The sequence below is a fragment of the Pezoporus occidentalis genome, unplaced genomic scaffold (genome assembly GCF_034315485.1).
Source record: "Pezoporus occidentalis ecotype Australia unplaced genomic scaffold, CSIRO_AGI_Poc_V1 ctg49, whole genome shotgun sequence".
Classification (NCBI taxonomy): domain Eukaryota; kingdom Metazoa; phylum Chordata; class Aves; order Psittaciformes; family Psittacidae; genus Pezoporus; species Pezoporus occidentalis.
The window spans coordinates 2,492,858-2,516,475 of record NW_026915824.1 but is presented as its reverse complement, the minus strand read 5'-3'; the positions used below and the strand labels follow the sequence as shown (position 1 = coordinate 2,516,475).

The window sequence follows — 23,618 nt, the reverse complement described above, 5'->3', positions numbered from 1 at the left end:
GTATCATGGAGATGATAATGATTTTGGTGACAATGTATTGGTGGTGCATAGAACGGTTTTCTTGTGTTCAAGTGTTTGGTTTCCTGAGGAAAGGAGACAGCCTCAGACATTTGCTGCATGATGTAAAACTGGACATGAAGAGCTGTAGTGCTATCTGCAAAACACATGCCATAAAGCTACTGGAGTTGTACTGGACAGTTATTAGAACAGTAGGACCTTACAAGGATTATGTGGGTAACACTGTTACAGAAGTATGACTGAGCCAGGCTCTTTAGGAAACTTAAGCCCTGCTTTTCACCAAACTTAGCTGGTTTGTTGTGAAGCTTCCCCAAAGGCTTTTTGCACACTAGAGCAGTGACTGCTGAGAGCTAACTGGCTGGAACCTGGAGCAGATAACAAGGATGCTAATGTGTTCTGGAGGCATTCTGTTCAGTGCTGACAATCTGATTGCATAAAATAGTTTGTCAGTCATTAATTCAAGAGGTTCCTAAAACTTTCTCCCTTTTTCAGAGTCGGAGGCCATATGCGTGTTTTTCTGCTCAGTCTGTGAAAGCAGATTTCACTTGCATGAGGAACTCTTCCCAGTTCTACCCTGCTGCCTGCCTGCAAATGGGGATCAATGCAGTGTAGTTTTCAGTCCTGTCTACAAAGAAATTCCTTAAGCTTATGTTTTCCAGCAGTTGGTATCTTTTTTGTTGCTGGCATAACAGAGAGGTGCAGGATGTGCAAGGCTGGGATTAGTGCAGGCAGTTTTGCACTATTTTTTGAAGTTGGCTGTGCTGTCATCACATCTTTTACTGCATTCAGTGATTGTGTTACAAGTGAGGCCAAGTAGACTTACTCCCTAATGTTAAAAATTTGGGGGTTATCATTCTGATCCCCTTGATGCAAAATACCTTTGGTACAGAAATTGGTAGCATAGACAGTTAGGAATCTGTTTAAAAGACATGCAGAAGGGAAATTTTACTGAGCTTTGAAGGGTAAAATATTATTTGTTTACAGAGGAAAATAAATTCTTTACACTGTAATGAAATACAGGAAACTTCAGCACAAATGCTAGTCACAGTTTTAAAAGAAGTATTAAGTATGTGTGGAAAAGAAATACTGTAAAGGCAAATTAATTTGGAAGGCCTGATGCAGAAAAAAACATTTGGAAGCTTTTGAGTTTGTATTTCCACAGAACAGTGTTTATCTGTGCAGAAGGTAATTTGATACTACAGTGTCTGATAGTTTTGATTACTTTCTTTCTCTTTCAGGTAGGTTTACTAAGAGGAAAGTGGAGTACCAAGATTGATTTGGCTGATTGAATTGCTGGATTTTCTTGATGCCTCAGAGTTTTCTTATTAGAATGGGACTGACAGAGATTGTTACCTAGCATATGACAGAGGTAATATTTACTCACTAGATACTACTTTTAAATATACCAGATACAAACTTGGTGGAAAAGCAGGATTGAGTAGCTGCAGGGGAAAAGTAATGATATTGAAAGTTTTGAGGATAATTTGGACTTGGATTCTTCTATTCCATTTTGCAAGAAGTATACATGTTACAGTAGCATCACTAATGCTAATGCAGAATAGGATCATGCATGCCGTTAAGTACAAGTATCTTTTACATACATCATAGTGTGATTTAGAGACTTGCAATTGTGTGGTATTTGTGGTTAACTTTCTTAGCCTCAGTGAGGGTGAAAGAAGAGAGGAAGGATAAATTTGTGGTTTAAGTATGAAATTGGAAAATAGGAGATCTGTTTCTGATTTGATGACAGATGATTTGTTTTGTGGGAAAATCCTTTTCTGTTCCTTAATTTCTGCTTATGTAAATGGGAGAGTTACAAAAAGTATTGCCTGATTCTGCTGAATAGGGGACTTAATTCATTAATATTTGTAATGTGTTTTAAGACCAGAGGGAGGAAGTTAACATCAAAAAAATTGGACTTGGAAGAAGTTACTCATTTAATGCCTCTCTCAAAAGTTAAATGGCAGTAGATTGCCCTCACAGAAACATGTTTTACTGGTATGATTATGTCCAATTCATAGGTACCTGTAATGATGAAGGTAAATTTATAGTTGTTTCTGGGGGATTTCTGTCATATCTGCCATATTTTATCATCTACCATCTCTACTATTATCTGCCAGCCTGGCATATCTGCCACTTGTATCTTTTCAGCTCTTTTTTTCCTTAATATTGCCTGTCCAGTTGATGCCAGGGAGTATTCCAGAAAGTGTTTTTTTTTTTTCTGTTGTCTTTTTCCCCACACGAATGGTTGTAGCCACAAAATGTATACTATAAACCTGTATTTAGCCCTGCAGCTCAAGTTTTAAATACTAAGACCACTGGATACAGTCTACCGCAAGTGAAGTAAAGTATTACTGTTAAAGAGGAACAGATCCCATGTATACACAAAAGCTTTATTTCACTGGAGAAAACAAGTAAGCTTCATTTCAACAGAACTGGGTGTCCTGTTCTTTTTGTGCTTTTTTTAGTTGATGATACTTTTATCAACAGTTACATATGTTACTCATGATATTGGTTCTTTAATGGAGTTTAGCACTGCTCTGTATTGTTCTTTTGGAAAAATACGAGTACTGTGCCAAGTGGTATGTTGAACTGAGCAGTATGTTGAACACATTCCTGTGTAACTGTACTGTGCCAGGCATCACTCTATCACACTCCCCATCCCAGAAGCAGCACTTGTCATCACAATCTTTATGTTCCTGAGCAGAATTGATAATCCCCACTCTTTAGAGCACTTCTTCACTGCCACCTTCTCACCAAAATTCAGTTTTTTGTGTAGTCAGATGTGCCTTTATCACTTACAGGGCAGGATACAGCAATAGAATATATACCCAGGGCTTTGTGCCCTGGGAAATTCTAGATAATTCGGAACCTAATGGACTCTTCTAGTGACACAGACAACTGCAAGTATTTTAGACGCTTCCTCTGTTCTCAACACAGAATATCTTGACAAGTTTAAGGTCTTGCTTTTCATTGAAGGGTCTCAACACAAGCTAAATATATCATGAGACTGAAAGTCAGAGATGGCTAATGGTATGGCTTCTTTGGCACAAAGTATTATTGAGGGGATGGAGAACAGTAAATAAGCATAGTGGAAAGGGTCACTATGTTTGCATGAAATAAGCAACTTTTCAGGCAAAATTTACTTTCCTACCTGCAATTGCTGCATGCTTTTTGACTTTCATACACAAGGGCACAGCATTTTCAAAATACTATGTCTTCCTCTGTGTTTCTGCTTCACTGTTGCTAATTTCCAGCTAAAAACCTGACTATCGTGTCACACTCAACCTGCTGTCTCACCAGTGTCTTTGAAAAAGTTTTCTTGGATGCTTGTTTTTTCTGCCCATGCTCCACTCCATGCTCTGCTTGGGAGCTGGGTACATGGTAGTCATTCATCCAAGTGCTTGATGCACAGCTGCTAGACTTTTATTACTAATGTCTTGCTGAACATCAGCTCAGCCCATGATGTGGATTCAAAATGTGCCAGGTTTTCATACTGCTTCACAAAACATAAGGCACAAAAGTGCTTCTAGTAATGTTTCCAACAACTTCTCCATCTCCGTCTTCTATGTGTTACCTTGATGCATACCGCCACAACACTGGGGTATGGAAGACAGTTTTATACACATTTAACTTGTCAAGGGATCTGGTTCTTTGCCAGCTTACTCAGTAATCCTTCTAGTGTCCTGAGTATGAGAAACTACCTCATTTAGAAAACACCACTGGCATTGATAAATGTTAAAATAACTGATTTGAGAAATGACTGGATGTTCAATCCCATAGATGAGCATGGAAGTGCAATACATGATCTTTCAATGGCTGGTTAACTGTTTTTTTCAGGCTGAATGTTCCAAAACAAATTGTAAAGGCAGAAGTTTAACCAAGAGCAGACAATCATAATTGGGGTAGGCACCACATCTAACCAGTGCACTAATATTAATGTACAAGAGTGCCAAACAGGCTGCTGAGGAAATCCTAAATACTGAGTGCAGCCTGGAGAGATTAAACAATCTTACTATCATTTATAAGTGTAGATGTTTTAAAGGAGCAGCTTATGCTTTAAAGTTGCTGTGTGCGTAAGTACCACTGTGCAGCTTTGTGAAAGGGATTGATTTTATGACATGTCCTTTTGGACATCAGAGGGAGAGTGTCAGGTTGCCCTAGACCTTAATTCACAGTGATGTTCAAATGTTGCTTTTGGCACCTGTCCTGAACTTGGCTGTGGTATAATTTTTTCCTGCAAGCTGGGGAGATGCAGGCAGGTGCTGTTATCAGAAAGAAACCCCTGTGGTTATCACAAATAGGATTTCTCCCCTTTTGCCCATAAAATCTTGACAGCATTCTGCATGGTCTGTTATCCCACATCACACTCACCAATAGGAAAAAAGTGATTAATCAGTCAGGAGCTGGAAATTGGCTCTGTATTTCAGCAGGAATCTAACCTGAGCCAGGTGCTCTCCTGTCTTTCCCAAATGCCACTTCGTGGTTGTCTTCACCGTTTGGCTATCAGCTTCTCATGTGAATGAAGGGAGTCGGGTTTGGTCCTTGGTGTAAACCTCTGAGGGGGCTTGCTTGTTATCTAAGCATAGGTAACGAGTACCTTGCAGAATCAGCACCTTGTAGCTCTTAACAGTTGTTTTTTCTCTCTATCTGAAAAGTGCTTGGTTGAGGCTGTGGACAGAAAGCTTGGGGAATTCATGGTTCTGAAAAGGTGACAAAAAGAGGGGAAGGAGTATTGAAAGGGTCTTTCTGCTGTAGAAAGTGGTAAAACCACTCTGGGAAAGGCTGTGATTTTTCAAAAGCCTGCTGGCACTATTTGTAGTTCCCTTTGAGTTGTGTTACTTGAATTATCTGTGAAGCATTTTGAAGGTGGAAGATGCTCTGTACAGAACTACCAGCTCAAATCTAAAGCCTGAAGTTGTGTTTGGCATCCAGATGCTCCCTCCCAAAGGCTTTGGCTTTGTGTTACAGCACAACCCAGAAGATCTTTGTTTTCTGCTTCGAAGCTGCAGCTAGACCCTTGTAAGTACAGCTGGTGAGCTTTAGCCTTGATACAGGCACAAATCAAATGCAGTGCTCGTCCGAGTTGTGGCCCCATCTGTCTGTAATCAGAGGGATCTCAAAGCAGTTCTGACACTAAATTGGTGACAGGATGTTATTAGAAGTGTCCCTCAGTAAGTCCTGAGAGCTGTAGTTCATAGAAATAAAACAAAGGTAACTGCTGTATGTTTGCATGTTGAGTACGGATGTGGTTGTCACTATTGGCAGCAGTGTGAGGATTTCGTTACACATTGCGTATAGGTCATGCTTAAACTTGTTGATTCTTTCTTCTGGACAGAGGCTTGGGACACCTTTTGTCACGCATCTGAGAGCTATTAATAGGAGTGTTTGAGCCAGAAAAAACACAACATACACCTTGTCATTATTTCGAAAAGCTTTTTTTCTGGGGGAAGTTCGGTTGGCACAGGAAAGCCACATCTTAATGCTCTTGGCTTTGGTTGTGGACTGCTCGCAGAGAGCAGTGGGTGGCCGCCCTACTTGATGAGAAGTCGCAGCTCGAAGTGCTTATAAGAACAAAGCCCACCCATCTTCGTGTCTTCAGACCGCAGGTCTGCTTCCCCGGCCAGTGTCGGCAGGAGCGGGAGCTCATCCCCACCACCTCCTGCCCCGGCAGCTCACCCGCGCCGCTGGGTGTCCCTCAGCGGGAAGGCGGGAGGCTCGACCGCGGGCGCCTCTGCTGGGGGCGGCCGGTGCTGCCGCTCCCTGTGCGGCGCCTCCTCAGCCCGGCAGCGCGGCGGGCGGGCAGAGGGACGGGAGCTCGCCGCCGCCGTCGCTTCGGAGCTGTGGCAGCGCAGCCGGACCCCACGGCCCGCCTTGAGGGCGGCGGTGGGGAGCGCCTCCGCTACCGGCCATGGAGCTCTCTCTGCGGCTGCTCCTGGCATCCTGCCTCTCCCTGGGGGTGGCTGGCGAGTTTGACAGGAGGTAGGCGCCGGCTTCCGCGGGCGCTGCTCGGGGCTGGACGCGCGCTTGGTGCTGCTTCGGGCAGGTTGGAGTCCTGCGGGGCGAGCGGAGGGAGCCCGGGATCACCCCCCGACGGGGCGAGGGGCGCCGTCGGTAGTAACGGCACGCGGGCTCCTGACCGCCGGGGAGTGAAATGGCGGCGGGGGGCTCGTTACAGGTCCCGGGACCCCAGTCCCCCCTCCCGGCCCAGGAGCGGTGCCCGCGGCCGGCTGGCTGAGGGGGCCCAGCCGCACGGCCAAACCGCGACCGGCCGCAGGTGGAGGCGCGGGTCCGGCGGGACCTGGAGCCGCTCCCGGGGCTCCCCGATGGGCTGTTTCGGCCCCGCGCCCTCCGTCCGGTCCTCCCCGCGCGTTACTCGGCAGCTCAAGTACGGGCTGAGGTACGGAGCGTTTATTACTCCGGTGGGGTGGCGTCCTGCAAGGATTAAAACCGAAGTACTTTGCGTGCTGTGAAAATAAAATCAGTTTATTGACGCCTCGAGGCACTGAAACAGAATACGGTGAAGATCACAACTCAAGTTTTAACATGAAGCGAAGTGAAAATGGATGCTCGGAGAGCGGGTGCCTCATGGGTCGTGCCGAGCGTGTCAGGTGTAGGGAGCGGCTGCGAGGCGGGCCGGGGAGCGAGCGGGAGAACCCCGCATGGTGCTGCGGGGAGCTGGCGCGGCGGTTCTGTGTGCGGACAGATCGGGCAGCGAGATCCCCCCTCAAGGATTCATTCCCTTTGGGCTTCGTTCAAAGGCAGTGGGTTTCAGCTTGTCGTTAAAAAACATTAACGATTTATGTCAATACTTTGTAATTGCTTGGGACCGTGGAGTCTTTTCCTTGGAACAAGGGAAGACTCGGCTCTTCTGTTGTATTTAATTTCTGTTCAACAGTTCAGGAAACTTTTGTTTTGCTTTTTTTTTCCCTTTAATGTTTCAGTGAGAAAAGTTGGTCGTGTGTTACAAAATAAGCCAGTGCTGAAACTTTCTGATGATGGTTTATTCCAGTTTACAAATCCTTTCAGACTTCTGGAATTATTCAATACCAGCCTGGAAGCGGCAGCAGTGAGCACACTGCAGAGCACGTCGGTGATTTCAGGCTTTTTCTCTCTTTTGCCTGTCGTCGTTTACATTTCCTACACTAAACTATTAACAATAGAAATATCATATGCTCAGCTTAAAGCAGTTTCTATTTTTTTTTTTTTTAACTTTTATATGTCTCTATGCAGGAGAGGTTTTTGCTGCTGTTTGTCTTTTGTTTTTTTTTTTTTAATCTAAAATAATTTTAGCTACTTTGAAAATGTTTCACTAGACTGTTTTGAACTGTCTCGCTCAGGTGGCCCAGGCAAATAGTCTCCTCCACAGGACTGTGTCGGTTTGGGAGTAGAATTGACTGCTGCTGGGGCTGGGCCCGGTTGTCCTGGGGACAATGCCAACGTGAGTATCACTGCTGCTGGGGCTTTTAGTCACTTGTAGAGAAGGCTTGTACACATCCCATCACCTCTTTCACGTGTTCACAGACATCCTTGCAACACAGGGCTTAGGCTTTTCACGTCTGAGCCTGACTGACTTAGAAGGATGTTGTCATGTTAAAATTCTGTCTATGATTAACAGCAGTACTGAAAATCATTGTGTTTGAGTAAGGTAAACTTTAGCTGGGGCAATGAGAATTTGGGGATTTCTGTTTGGTTTCCGCTTCATTTTGTGCTCTGGTCTAGTAGCCTGACGTAACACTACACTGTGTCATGTTACAAGCACTGCAGGGCAAGAATATTTGTGTCCAAGAAGGAAACCAAGCTGTTGATATTTCACTGAGAAAGTCCATGGAAATGTTTCAGTTAGTATTAAGTTCAAGCATTCTTTCAGTAACCCTAAATTAAGGGAATAAATCCAACTGACAGCATCCTTTTACTGGGTCACACGTGAAGAGAAACATCTCTGAGATTCTCACATCTGTCTAGAACCCTTGATATGATTGCAGCATAACTAAGGAGATAAGTCTTCATCATTAACTATATCTTCAAAAGGTATTCTGTGGTGGCAGCTAGCACTGTGTGGAACTTAAAGTTGTTAGGAGTGTCATAGAGAGCTCAGCTTGTTAAAATTATAGCCTTTGATATGGAACACTTGCTCATGTGTTTAACAGTGCACATATGAGTGATATCCCCTAAATTTTTGCAGGAGTGAACCTATAAATACTATTCTTTTTTATTTTATTGAGATGCAAATGTCTGAAAAGTAGATAATTTTCTGACAAGTTGTTTTTTAAATAAACCAGGTATTAAATACTGTCATTGCTTAATCTGCAGGGCAGTGACTGCAGGTGCCAAATATTAGGCAAAAGATAGAAATAGCATTGGCAATTCAACTGTGGACTCTCAGCAAAGGTTTTGTTCAAATCTGTAAACAGCAAGACTGGCTTTTTTCTTCCCAAGTGTGTTAAAAGCCTACAATGTTTAATAGGTATATAAGATGACTGCTAAAAAAAGCTATGTAAATAAAGTACTTTTGGAACATAACATACCTGATACTGTTTTTTGATGCAGAGTTCTCAGGTTGGTATCTCTCAGGCCATACCATGAATCACTTTGATTTTTAGGGCTCTGATTGGTACCAAGTAGTTGGTTCCTTGGGCTGAATGATTATAGAGAAAGAAGGAGAATGTGAAGTAGGTTTATTGAGGCTGCTCCAGAGCTGATAGCATATATGTCCATCTTTTGTAATGCAGTTTTATTTGAAAATCATTGAGCATTTAAATGTTTGAGGCTACAAAAGCTTAATTGGCAAGTATAAAAAATTCACATTGTTTAAAAACAAGACCAAACCCCCAAAACATTAAAAGAGTCTCCCTGTGGCCCTTTTGTTACACAAGTCATTGCCTGTGTTGTGACCATAAATTGCAGCTGGAAGTCAATTTCTCGCTATTACCAAGTCTGATTTGAGGTTGCATTTTTTATGATCTTGGGAGACAGCAACAGCAAAAGTGATGCAAGCAAAAGATTCATAATTAAAAGTTGAAAACAAGACAAGTAATACTACACAAAAAGTATATTTTATTCTTTGAATTTTGTCAATGGGGTCATTTCTAGTGCAAACTTTTTTAGGTATCATAAATGCTCTTTTTATTTTTTAAGGTTAAAGCTGGGTGAATTCTCACCTCCTTCCACTGCATTTTAGTCCATTATTCACAGATTTGCTTTCTATGCACATTTCGAAGAATTGCAGAGACGGATTTTACATGGTCATCTCCAGTAGCTAAGACCAGACTTTCAAAAGAATATGGTTATCACTTAGGTGTCTGAATGCATTTTTTTCCTATCTTTTTTTTCCCATAATGGGTGCTGATCATTTTTGAATCACTAGCTCAGAAGAGTCTCAGATATTTGGGCAAAGACTTTATCAAAAACTTAGAAGCTCCTTCTAGTTTTCAGATGGCAGCCAAACTTGTCAAAATAAAGCAAGAAAATCTTCCCCAGTTGTGGGTGGTGAGAATTCCAGTCATATCACAGAGCGGGAGATTACACTAAATGAAAGTGAATCTCTTTAGTGCTTGAAATGAATCTTTCTAGTGCTTGCAGCCAAACAGAAAACCTGTAGTCAACCCTCCACCTTGGGAATGTGGCATTCAGTATAAAAGATTAACCTGGCACAGAACACAGCATTCCTGGCCTCAAAGGAAAACTCGAGTGCTTTTACAAAGGGCCAAGTACACAATTAGTTCTCCCATTTTCTCTATGGAGAAAGGCATACCTCCTAGTCCTGTCCCTGAATTGGTGACATAAATACATGTCAGACTTTCTTTACTAAATGTATCTTTTCTTTGCCATTTCTAGAGTAAACTGTACTTGCACAATGCAAACGTATAAAGTCAGGTCTAAATGTTAGTGATGAGACTCAGTTTACAAGTGAGTCTAAAAGAGAAGCTGTAAATACTCAAGCAATAATGCTGAGCTCTTCATTAGTAAGCTTGAACTGCTTTTCTCAAACTAGTTTGAGCCATCCTTGGTATGCCTCCAAGTGCTACAGCACCTTTGGACTCTCACCTGCTTACTCAAGCATAATTTACTATGTAGGCGCTAATTACCTCTGAATTTATCTTTCTGACAACAAATGTAAGGTAAGAGCCATCCTGGAGCCAGAGTGTAGCAAGAACACAGGCTCTGGTACGTGATAGGGTTGTCCCAGTTTAGAACCACAATGAGCCATGGGGTGGTGATTGTTAACATACCTGAATACAGACTCTGCTGTCCAGCTGAGCTGCTCCACTAAACATGTGTGGGCATGCCTTCTGCCCACCTTTATTGAGAAAAAGGTGTGTTAGTTTAAACCAACTGTGAGATTTAAGGTAAAATGTGACAGACGTTTAAGCCTGTATATGTCAGCTCTTCACAGGGTAGCAGTGTGGCACAGCTGACGTGGTAACTCATTAAACATTGGTAACTCATTGCTCCTCATCCTCCATCCATAATCCATCCATACAGTTGCAAATGGAAAATGAACCGTGTTATCTAAACTTGCTTTTGTGAAATGTGGAGCAATTCCTTCTGTGTCAGTTTGACTGACAAAGGAGTGCACATAGACCATAATCATGCTTACTGCTGCTTGGTAACGCAAGTCAGCATAACTCAGCTATCTTTTCACTCTTGTAAACATGTAGGAAGAAGTTGAGATCAGGCTTCTCCTTTAATTTATGCTCTTCCTTTAAAACATTCTCTGTCTCCTGTTGATAAATTACACCAAGACCTGTACATGTACGGAAGTGCATATAGGTCTGATCTGTCTGTAAACTGTCAGCGTCAGCTGTAACATCTCAGCTAGTACAAATATTCTCTGTTCTGCGAGATGAAATTGACTTCCCAAATGCCCTTTCCAGTTCCAGCAAATGCACTTAGGTGTCCTTCCAACTGAAATAATCAAGAACTTTGAAGGAGGTTGGATGAGGTGTTTTTTTTTCTTCTTTATTTCTTGCATGTTATGAACACTAAAGTGGGATCCAAGTTTTAGACAACTAGATCCAGTTTGATTTAAAAATAGGCATATTCTCAAAGGGGCTGAACAAACCTAACTCAAATTCATTGGCATTTCTTAGTCCCTGTAAATTGAAAATCCATCCACACTTATTTAATGGCCTAATCTAGATTTAGAACTGTGGATATATCTCATCACTAATGTAACAAAGTAGCTTTTCTGAGGTTTTGATCTGGTGTGTAAACCAGGTTTATTGGTTAAACCCTGAGTGTAAAAAGTGTAATTTGGAAGCAGCAGAAATGTTAATAGCAACAACTCTTAGTTTATGTAAAGTACCCTGCTCATCAGTAGAGATGATCCTTTACATTGGTGGACTCACAGTATCAGTCCTTTAAAGTTAGATATTCAATATCCCAGTTGAAATCAGTCCAAAATCCCATGTTGTAGTCCAGATTCTGGGATTTACTTGCACCTTAATAAGTGGTAGTGGGAATAATACGTGTGGGTGAGAGTAATCACACAACAGCCTGCTTCTGTGAAAAATGTTATGTTGATAAAGTAGAGACATATGTAAAAATAGGGCTGTTGACTTCTGTTTTTTATGTGCTATTGTTGTGCACACAGCAAGACTATAGCCCAGAGCAGAAGTGAGGGTAGAAAATTTCTTCTGGATTTCTTCTTTCTGAGTAGGGGGTTTTGACTTCTTGTGACAGAATGTTTTTTGGTAAGAGCAGAATATCAACGGTACAATTTTAATTCATAATTCCTTTTGCATTGTAAGGCAACTGCATCTGCGTACTGCGTAACCCATTACCCAGTCAATGGATTTTAAAGCATACAGGGAAACCCAAATTGGGGCCCGCATCATTGCACACATCTTGCATAAATACACATTTCTGTGTGCCAGCAGAAAAAAAAAAATTGCCTTAGGGAGTGCATTCAACCATTTTTATCTTTTTTTTTTTTCTTTAAATATGTTATTCAGCATTAATTGTCGTGATTTGACATATCTGCACTTCCTGCAGTGGTAGGGCTGGATGAGAAATGTCAACTGCAGAACAGAAAACAGTTGTGTCCATTCCTGTGTTCTAGCTACCGTAGTCTAGGAGACCTGCTGAAGCCTGTCATGTCCTCCCCCCTAATGAGATGTCTGTGACAGCATTCCACTGTCAGGGATGGCTGTTTTCTGGAGTGTTTCTCAAGGAAAGGATAATCTGGGCCTTGCTGTCCAAGTGTCTCTGCTTGGTCAGAGGTGTGCCAAGCAGTAGGGAAGTCCTTGGGACCACTGCTGACCTACCCTCACTGGTAATCCAGTGTACAGAAATGAGCTGTGAATATATACCCACATAGTGAGCTCTGGAACTTTGTTAGCCTATCAGAACACTCACAAAAGGGGTAAGAGATACACCCATTTCATGCAGAGATTTATGTGAGAAGTAGTGTGATGCTTTTCATTCTTCAGCATGAAAGTGGAAGTCCTTCCTTTAGTTTCCAACAGACCATGCTAGGGGTTATCTGAAAAATGGGGTTTTGTGGACATTTTTCTGCTAATCCATCTTGGTTTCCTGAAAGGTGTTCTTAGAACTAATGGTCCACCTGTCTTGCTTTTAGCTGGCTTACAAATATCTCTGTAGTTCTCTCAAAAACTATAAAAATGGTTTCCACATGTGTTTGTCTTTCATATACGAAATACACCTGCTTTGCACTTGGCTGCATGTCTGTTTGTAATTGATTTGTATGCTAGTTATATGTTGTCAAGGTACAAAGATGTAGGGTGCCTTTTGCTTCAAAATTTTAGCTGCAGTTTAACTGCCAAGAACTGTAGAAAGAGATAGTAGTTTAATGTAGATTTAAAAGGTCAAGCAAAATTTTTTGCAGAAAAGCAATATAAACCATCTTGAATTCTCATTCTGTGTTACAGTTTGGACAACTCCTTTGCTAGAGGTGGTGACAAAAAGGGTTCCTTTTGCTGTTTTCGTGTATGTACAAAATACAAGGTTGGATCTGCAGCGGTTTTAAACGAATGCAGGTCTACTGTCAGATCCTAGAAAGTTCAACCAACAGAAGATGCTTAATGGGAATGAAATCCCACTGAACATGGATTTTACAAGTAGTGATGTTACTTGATTACTTCACTCATTTCAATATTGAATTCTCATTAAACAATAGCAAAGTCAATAAAGTCTGTCTTGAGAGGGAATTGTGAAGATGAGTGTGCTCTTATCAGAGCATACATCTGTTGTAACTCAATCTGGTTATCCCCCTGTACTGAAGTTTGACCTAGGGGAGCCAAACCAGAGTAGGTCAGCTAAGTAGTTTCCTGGCAGTTTAAACGATGACAATTGGTTTAAAAGCCCAAGGATAGAGCATTCAAGAAGGTATACAGTAAAATAGCCTATTAGTAAAAGTGGAAATCAAGCCATCAGTTTACACCTCCTCTTGGCAGTGCATCATTAAAAAGTGTAAATTGAAAGGTGTCAGGTTAACATTTAGATTTAGGTGAACCTAGTGGGAAGCACGTGATTTCAGGAAGTTTGTAATAGGACTTACAAGAGGGACAGGGGAGCTTGTACAAGCTGATAAAGCAAATGCAGGCATAACCAAATGCTTTGCTGGGAACTGTGCATGCTGCTGCCTTCTTACAACACTTGTGAAGAAACTTACAGTGTCTATGCTGCTGCTCCTCTCCTAGTGAGCTTAAAGACTATATATCTGTACTGTGCAGAGCTGTTTACAGAGATGCAAGGTGGTGGGAGGAAGAGGTGGCTGTGCTCTCACTGATGCCTAGGAAAAGATTTTGGCCAATGTTGATGGGAGTTTACCCATATAAATCATCCCATACATCAATGGGAGGAGAGGCCATGAGCTGCTTAGGACTTCTGTTTCTTGCACATAACAATGCTTTCAGTGGAAATGGCAATTCTGTATAGTCCAAGATGCACAAAGATAAACCATTATTTTGTCAATAAGGAGCCATGAAAACACTGGCTGTCACAAAAAACAGGAGGCTGGCTCAGTAGCAGAAACCTCCTTAAAGTCAGTAAGATTTTGTTACCGAATAAGTTTTTGTTACTGAATTTGTGGTTTAAGAATGCAGTCTGTATTAATGCATCGTGTTGCCAGTGTTAATTAATATTGATATACCGCATGTCTGCTTCTTTATAAAATGACCAATATTTTTGTGCATCACTGGTACTTTTCAAAGAAAAGATATTTTATACAAAATTGCAATACTGCTATGCAAGAAAATGAGGTTTTGCTATTTTTATTCAGTTTTTCTTTGTTTTCTTTCTTTTTTTTTCAGTTTACAGCTTTATGCTTTTAAAGCAGTTATGACTTTACTACGTTAAAGATACAGTATCCTTTTTCACTTCCCTACTGCATCTCTCCTGCACTGCATACGTAGAATAATACAGTCCATTTTTTTCCAAAGAAATCTCAGCCGTAACATGATTTGACTGTTCCCAGCTGTAGTGTATTTGTATTTGATGCTTCTCTCAAAGCCCTGCAACAACCTGGGAAGCCTCTCTCCCCTATAGCAAATGCTAATGTACTTCTGGTTAAAACTTATTTAAACCAATATAAGTTTCAAGCATAGCAAACTGCTAAGTGTTGGTTACATACTACTTAAATTACAAAGAGATACTGTTGCTTAAGTTCCAGTCTTTTATAATAAGGCTGTATAGCGTAATGAGCTATGCTGCTAACATTAATTTTATTGGCATATAAATTGATTAAAAATAAGCCCAAAACATAAATCCATGTTTCAATCTTATTTAACTTTTGTAGCGTATCCAGTTTCATATGGTAATAAGAGCTGAAGAGGTCTCTAAGCATTAGTTATAATTTAGGTGACTTTCACAATTTAAACATTATAAAAATGGCCAGTAAATTTATATGCCAGCATGTTTATTGGTTGCAGATGTTCAGACACTTATAAATGGGTGTAATTTTAATTACTCTCAAGTTAGCATCCAGATGCTAACCCTTTATGTTTGCTGTGTGGAGATGCAGCATTAATATATACCTGTATTTACATGAAAGGATACTGTCTCTTTAAGAAAAGCATTTGTGTTTGGTTGATGGAAACATTGAACCTAAGCCATGAAACATGAGAATTTTTACAACTATGTACCAAATGAAACATGACAAAGTGTAACTCCATAGTTGACTGAATAAGAATAGCATCACGTCATTATGTTTAATTTCTCTTCTGTATCAGAATGTGTTTGTTAAATCTCACGATGAAATACTGATGTAAGGTATTTCCATTTTTAAATGTGTATCAGAATTTTCTTTATTTCAGAAAAGCTCTGAATGTTGAATGTGTGTAAGTCTCCAGGAATGTAACAAGTTGATAAAAACCCCAGCCAAGTCCATCCTCCTTCCAGAATAATAATAAAAAAAAAAAAAGTTGGAATTTCTTTTTTTGGATATTTGTTTTGCAGCGTTCTACGTCTTAAGGCAGAGAATAGCCAGCCTAAGGTGCCAGCCCAAAGGTTAGCTGAACATATTTCTTCAAATAATTTTGGCAAGATTGTGACTTGGAGTTATGGCCTCTAAGTCGTAAGTTTACATGAGAACTATAATATGTGACAAGAAGATGTAGATGTTCTTTTGTTCTTTCTCTTTTTTTTTTCTTCCTTTTTTAAACATTTGATTGGGGAATATGAGATGGGGGAAGGAAATCAACAGGACTGTTTTATCCCAGTCACCTATCCAGTTAGATACTTTCTAATTTGCACTTTCCCCTTTTCACTCACTTCCTTTTTTCTTTATTTTACCATCAAGTCCCAGGCAATATTTTTTCCTTCCTGAAAACTGTTTATACTCCCATCATCATATTTACAACCTGTCACACTTAGGGGACCCAATATGCTTTCATAGTATTGGATCATATGCAGTGGGAGGCCAGTTTGAGATGACTGAAGCACTTATTGCCCCCCACTGTCTTTTTTGCACCTCCACTGCAGGCTGTCATTTCCACAACAGGGAAACTTTACAGCCCCTGCTCTACAGCAGTGTACCAACTGGCATGTTAAAGCAAAATGAAATCAGCACTAGCTTACATTGGTACCCAGGGCTGTGGTTTGCTGCTGCTTAGGAATTGTCTTATGTCTTGTTTACATACCCCTGTGGTGGGAGTACCAGTCTTCAGAAAGGGAGCAAAGCAATCAGCTGTTCAACTGTCCCTGAAAGTCAGCTTTGTTATTATGATATGGAAGTTACTCTGCTGAAGCCAGTGGGTGTTATATTCTAATAAGCAAAAGAGCAGTAGTGCCCAGTTTGTCTTCTACTACCACACAGAGACATTCATGCCAGGCTGCTTCTACCTGTTGGAATTCAGTAGACACACAGAAAGACGTGGGTAACAAACATGCATTTGAGATGATAGAGTACCATTCTTTAAGCAAATATCATGAAGCATTTGAAATGCAAACATTAAAAGGTTGGCGAAGCATGAAATACTACTTGCTTTTCTAATTTTGCATTCTGTTAGATCGAATTTTCACTGATTTTTTAAAGAGTATTTAAGTGCATAAGCGTAAGATTAACTTTCACTGGCTTCATTAAGACCTATTGATTTCAGTGTTACCCATGCTTAAGTTATGCATGCTTTCAAGTGCTGTTCTGAATAGCAAGGCATTCATGAACCATGGTCTGTGCAGTTTAGAAACACATTTGGCAGCAGTCATAGACAAGCAAAGAATTCACTGCACTGAATAGCCCACACTGACTGCAGTTTGTCCTGTTAAAGTGCTGTTACCAGAATCGTGTGCAAACTGAGTTAACTGATTTACCCAGTCAAAGTTATGCATGAAAAACTGAGAGCCACTTATTTAACAGATCTGTACCTTTTAGATGGAAGCTCAGGCATGCATTTTAACAACATTTGTTATCATGAATGTTACAAATAAGTAGAAGTAATTTATGAAGAAATATACAGGCAATAGATACTGCCATTTTATCTGATTACAGAAGTTGGTTAAGGACATTTACTGTCTTTCAGAAAATGGAGTAAAGAATGTTTTGCATATGAAATTATCTGAAAATTAATACTCTGTTGCCCTAGTCAGGCTTATGAAGCTCTACAGAGATGTGTGCTGTGACTGCTGGTATGTTTATTTGGGAAGCAAAGTTATTTTTTTCAAAAGTAATTCTTTAACGTGTGTTATGGGTATGACATGGTTTTACCACCTACCGATAACTGTGGTAGGTTAAGCTTCATGCATTCTCCTGTGTTTGTATGTAGTTGAACAAAAAGAAATATGTAACTTTGAAAGAGCTGCAATGATTTATTTTACAGATTAGCTCATACCTTTGGGATTGTAGATCAAAATCACTGTGAATAAGGCAGATTTACTTTCCTGAGTATGTTTATGCAATTGCATAATTTGCAAAGAATGGCAAAAAGTAAATAGAGACAGATATGAGCTGAAGGGAGCTGTGGAATAGAAGTACAGAACTGGAGGCTGTGGTCTGTCAGCACCACAGGAAAAAGGAACTCAGTTTCAGGTGAAAGAGGAAGCGCAGAGGAAAGCTTGTTTCACCAACATGCAAGTCTTGTTATAAAGTTGGCACTGGGGGAATGTAAGTAGTGAGTTTAAGATTGGAAGTCTGTTCTGCATTCAGCAGTGTAAGAGGATCCAGTAAATGTTTGTGAAGCTGAATAGTATGTAATCATCTCTGAGCTAACGCATAAATTACTTTCTGTGTTTGGGCAAACTGAATTTTAAAGAGCTGGGATTTAGTGTCGGAATAAGTAAGGGGCTATATGTTACTTGGGAAGAGAGGGCAGAAGCAAGGCCATTCAGGCAGAGGGTCAGCATAGTTTGTTTAAAATACAGGTACTCTTATGCATATTTTTAGACTTCAGCGGGGTGAAAATGGAAGTTCAGAGGCAGGTTGGACATCTGCACTCTGGAATTTTGAGGCAGTTTTGAGCAGAGAGATGCAGAAAAAGCAATTAGACTTTGAGGAAAGCTTCTGTTAATGAAGCCCTCTTGAGGGCATTGTGCAAGAGAGAAAATGCAAGGAATAAGAAATAAGCAATTGTAATGGAACTGTGTGCAGGGAGAAAATACAAGTGAAATTTAAAAACTCAGCATTATAGACCCAAAATGAATTGATTGAATGTGTTTTTCATTTGTTGTATTTGTGCAGCAATTAAAAACTAATAATTCAGAAAGGTTGAGTCATTCTCAGACACCACCAGCAGCTAGTAGGGGCTAGGAAGACTGGTGGCTTCTGGCTTTTACACAAGCATAATGTGTGCTAACAGCCAACATGTGTTTCACCAGAAGTTATTTCTTCCTCTCTCCCACACTTGAAAAAAAATACCAAAAACCCAACCCTAAACCAAACTGCCCATTCATGTTTCAATTCCTTGTGTATTTTTTACAGGAAATTTAGTTTGTCCTGAAGCTTAAGTGAGACTTAAAATGGGGTATTCATCTTATTTTGGAGGAAAAAGTCAACCTTAAAAAAAAAGAACTCTGTTAGAGTTATGGTCAAATAAAGGCTTTAGGATACCTGCTTGATTCCATTGAAGTTGGTGGGAACTGAGAGAGAGCAAGTCTTCATATCTGGCTCAAAAAAATAATTGTAAATAATCAAACTGAAATGCGTAATTATGAGACCAGAGTTTATTTGCTGATGTTTCTTGAATGAATTGGGCAACAAAACTAAGCGGAAAGTTTAGTTGTAGTTTATTCTGTGGCCTAGATGAATAAGCAGCGGTTGACTAAAGATGAAAATAGTTGTGCTTAGGATTTCTTTCTGTTTATCTCAGTCTGCATTACTATCTGATGGGAGTGCCAGTTTAAATGCTTTCAGGGAGAAATCCTTGGAGGAATGGTAGGTCTTTGTTGATACTGATTCAACAATAAATTAGCAATGCAGGTTTAATGGCACTTGTCTATACAAGTGTACTTTTAACTTTTGTTTAAAGCAGTTACTATTATAAAGAGCAGAATGGTTTTGCTTCTTTTTTGGTAAGCTTTTCAGACTCCTATCTTCTAGACTTCATTGTCCTAAGTGTGTAAGAAGGGTACTTTCTCATCCTGGTGTAACTCTCCACTGTCTACATTTCCTGGTTCTTTAAGTGAGTGTTATGTAGCAGACTCAAGTCCATGGATGTGGCTTATTTCAGTCATTGTAAATGCAGGTTGATCACAGGGAAGTGATGTTCCATTGGTTGTTGTGGTTGGTTCTAGGGAAATATTTAAATTGTCAAGATGCAGAGGATATTACTTGGCAGACTTTTTTCCCAACTACTTATGAGTCCAGTTGTGTTAAAGAAATGGATAAACTCCATATGAGCAGAGCAACTAAAATACTGTATCTGGATTTTTGCAACAAAATAAGTGGAAAATTGAAAGAAAAATACCCAGTCACATCAGCACACATAGTGTATGCTGAGACTCATACCAAACAGCTGAAATAACTGCCTGCTATTAAAAGAAATGCTGAAAGTTGGGCTCTAGTTTATTTTTGTACCTGGATCTCATTGTTGACCATGTTCAAACTGAGTCCTTTAAGAGTCAGTGAGTATGTGTATCTCTGGTGCCGTGCAAGGGCAGCCTCCTGTCGAGATGAGGTTACTTGCAGGCAGCAGAGCCTGAGCCAGCCCACCTCGCTGGCCTGGTGGCTCTGGTAGAGGCCAGCGGGAAGGGCGTATCAATGTTCCTGGTGGAGCCACAGCCAGGTGTGCAGACTTGTCTGAATGCTTCTTAAGTCCCAAGAACCCTGCAAAGCCCTGTACAAGTTGATGGGAAGATACACTGTTTGGTGAGGGTGGTTTGGTTCCTGATTAGAAAAGCCTGTGGTGTTGGCAGAGCTACAGATGTTGCTAAGCTTACTGCAGAGTGCTTGTCTCTCCTGTATAGAAATCCTTCAGTTGTAACACTGTATTGCATTTCAGCAGCTGTGTATAAATAAGATGCCTAATGCTTAAGTAGCCAAAGTGCGCAGAATGTACTCTAATAAACAGGATTTCTTCAAGTACGGTGTTTGGCAGCAAGCATAGGTTTCTGAATGCCTGTTTAATGTGCCAAAAAAAAAAGCATTTTGAGATTACTTTGGCTTTATGAATAGTGGTTGCCAATCATTAGGAAATTCTTCCTTGTGGCAGTGGAGATTCTTGAGCTGTAGACTGCTGAAGGGCTGAGATCTTCTTTAATGGAGACTTTTAAACAGAAAAGAGAGATCTGTTATGATTTAAGTGCATTTCTTCATTATCTTTTGAGACTAGGAGGTAAACTAGATGCGGATTTAGCCATCTACGTGTCATACATGACATTAAATATTGCACAGTCTGGAGCTATGTTGAGATGTATTGGACTAGATGATCGGTTGAAGATCCTGTAGAATGCTTGACTTAATAACATGGTCTATAGTACAAATTTTGTATCTGTAGACAGTTGGTATACTGTTTGACAAATGCTAATATGTAGTTTTTGTTCTGATACAGTATCTGACTTACTTGGTTAACCAAAAGAATTAAGCAAAACATCAGATTCCCAGTACAAACCTATTTGACCTTCTGAATTAGAGGAACATTTTCATTTCTAAATGAAATGAAAGTCTTCTTTATTTCATTACTGAATTTTATAGGTTTTTCATCTTCAAGTATGGGATTTTTTTCTCTCCGAGCTGCTGCTAATTTACAATCTGTGCAATTGAGGGAGGGACCAAGATGTTGAAGTCAACTCTAAACTAAAATTGCCACAGGGTCAGCTACTGAATTATAACACTTCACACCAAGTTGATCCCATGGTGCTATGTGTTTTTGGAAAGAGTAGTTATTACCTAACTGTATCCAGCTCCACAATATGTGTTTTCTCTAAAGCGCAGTTGAAATTTCATGGAAGCTTTCAAAAACACATTGCAGTAATTTGTGTTTCTCTGTACTTGAGATCACATCTTTTTCTTTTCCCCCAGTGACTTCAAAGTTGTGAAGTTGGGTCTTCATAGTCTTAATTTTGCTGCCATCAATTCTAATTAGACTTGAGTCTGTGACGTGAGGAAGACATCAGTGATGATGAGCTCTTACACAAAGATCTTGTTTTATTGTTTATAACTGTTGATTAAAAAAAGCAGTAATTGTTTCCAAGTACAATGTTCTAGAAGTTTTTCATGATGTGTCAGTTGCTCTTCAGTCAAATCTGTGTGTTACCCAAGGGGATACTTTTTGAAACATACATTTTACTAGTGTAAGCAGCCCCTTTCCCTAACCCTTAAACTGAGAGGTGTTTCTGAAACTGAATCCTGTTTCTTTACTTCTGGACAGTGTTTATTGGAGAAAAATAAATTTCTTGCATTAACTAGAAACATCCCCCTCTATCTTTTAAGGTGTTCCCTTAAGATAGTTTTCAGAAAAAGACTGCACCATTGTGTTATGAAGATGCATCAAGAGCAGTGCTATAGATTTAAAACAAGGTTTTCTTTCCTCAGGGGATAAACCTGGCCATATATATATATATATATATCTGTAATGTTTAAATAAAGAAATGCCCTGATAATAAAGGGCACATGCAGTCTGAAAACTGGAGCAAACGCCTATGCTAATAGATGCTTCCATGCATGTGTTTGTGGGAACTGCTGATTCTGGATGCTTTGAATTTTATGGAAAAGATTTTAGACCATCAGAGATGTGTTTGCATAGTTCTTCCACAACGAGAACTAATTTCTTCTTTGTGTTTTAATTTTGTTTAATTCAACCCTGTTGAACAACTTGGCTAGAATCCAAGCTACATTTTTGAGTGCCTTCTGGCAGTTTTCTGTTAAATGACATCCTTAATACATCCAGTTATATGATACAGCCTCTTGTCAGGTTAATTAATATTACAGCTGGATCTAGTTAGTTACTTTGCAAATTTCAAATGATACTCTTAGTTTAGAAAATGAACTTAAAGCCAGGGTAAATGGTAAGTCCTGATTACAGGGCATTCAAGTTATGCCACCCTCTGATTTCTGTCTAATTCATGTCCATCTTGCTTAAATAGTAAGCTCACCAGAATTTTGCATCTGTATTTTGTCATCTAGTGATAAAAAACATTCTACAGCACAGTAAATGCTTTCATTTTCCAGTAAGATGAAACAGTACATTTAGCAATAGAAAGATATTTCTAATAAAAAAGACTTGGAAATGTTGTTTAAAATTTTCAGCTCTAAAATAGTTTCCGGAGTTATGCAGGATTCGTTGCACTCTGAAATTATTCCTGTTATCTAATCCTGCATCTATAAATACATTTTTGCATGAATTGTATTAATTTAAAAGCAATGATTGTTTTATCATTGAAGTTTTAAAAGTTTGGTTTGAATTTTTGTGTTCTATTGGAAGAGGTATCAAAAAATGGCTTCCTAATTATTATTTGTTGAAGTTCTGTATTTATGCTCCATTTGGGGAATTAGAAGTTGCCTGGCAAACTTGATTCTGGAAGCAGCAGAGACCATAACTTCACAGTCTGAGACTAGATCTCTACAGCAGGTTGGGTAATAAAGGCTTAAAATGTTCTGAGAAGTGACTTGGATGTGTGCCGTGATAAAGCAGCATATTACAGTCAGTGTTGCTTTCACTTTTACCCAGACCTTTTTGACTCCAAAAGAAAAAAGTCATTCCCATGCCAGAATCCAAACACACAAAAGGGAGAAATTCAGGCAAAACTTGCTTAGTAAGGGGGTAAAGAGTGTTGCCTTGTAGTCATAGAAGAAAACGGTGAATCCTGGAATCTGTGCCACTACTGCCTGTCAGTGACTGAACTATGGCTTTGTTTGTATGTTGCTTGACATTGATATACACATTTTCTATATAGGTGGGGTATATTCCAGGTTTACCAAATTTAATGGCATGAGTCATAGTATATACATACAAGAGAGTGCAAGTGAAGGCACAGTGCCTGCTTGCTGATAAGATATTAAAAGGGTTTAATATCCCAGAAACAGCGCGATGTAGTATTGTACAAAATAGACTACTAGCAAGTATCTTGCTCTTCCCATGTGTATTGGGGTAGTGGTTATTTTTGAAAGAGCACCTGATGTTTGAACAGTGGTATTTAAAGATCATATAATGATGCTGAAGGGAGGAACAGAAATGGTATGATTCGTTAGGTCGTTGCCATTTGTTTCAAACTAAAGCACTGTCAGCCATGACTGGAGTGGACGAATAATGAGTCTTCCTCTGTTCACAGCTATATGCCAGCCAGGATGCAAACATGGTGATTGTGTTGGGCCAAACAAGTGTAAGTGCCACCCGGGGTACACTGGAAAAACCTGCAACCAAGGTAAGAAAATGATGTCCAAGAAAGAGTTTTGAATATGTACTAATTATTTTAACAATATCAACAGGATGCTGTAAAAATTGCTGGAAGCTATGGTCTTGAACTAAACTCTTTGCTTTCCACTAAATGATAAGGAGGGAAAAGAACATGGTGATAAATGATTAAAGGAAGCCTTTTAGGCACTGTTGATCAAATATGCTTGCATGGTAGTGGTGGCAAAGTTGCCCTAGTAGATGTGCATGAAGTTTCTGAGGTGCCTGCTGACTGTGGTGTCCCAAATATACATCAGTTCAGGTGGCTACGGCCTATAGCTCTTATATTATCTAGTGAGACCTTTGAGCTGTGCC

General features: G+C 40.0%; 1 protein-coding gene across 5 annotated transcripts in view; it reads left to right on the top strand.

The window, feature by feature from the left end:
• Window positions 1-5,703: 5,703 nt before the first annotated feature.
• Window positions 5,704-23,618, top strand: part of NPNT (nephronectin) — a 46,317-nt gene continuing 28,402 nt past the window's right edge. The window contains exons 1-4 of one of the 5 annotated variants that reach the window (XM_062636691.1): window positions 5,704-6,000; window positions 7,359-7,459; window positions 15,439-15,489; window positions 23,182-23,274. In XM_062636691.1, the coding sequence (XP_062492675.1) occupies window positions 5,930-6,000; window positions 7,359-7,459; window positions 15,439-15,489; window positions 23,182-23,274 (316 nt within the window). In that variant the 5' untranslated portion in view covers window positions 5,704-5,929. The remainder of the gene's footprint in view (window positions 6,001-7,358; window positions 7,460-15,438; window positions 15,490-23,181; window positions 23,275-23,618) is intronic. The other 4 variants (XM_062636687.1, XM_062636689.1, XM_062636688.1 and 1 more) reach the window with 4 other exon arrangements.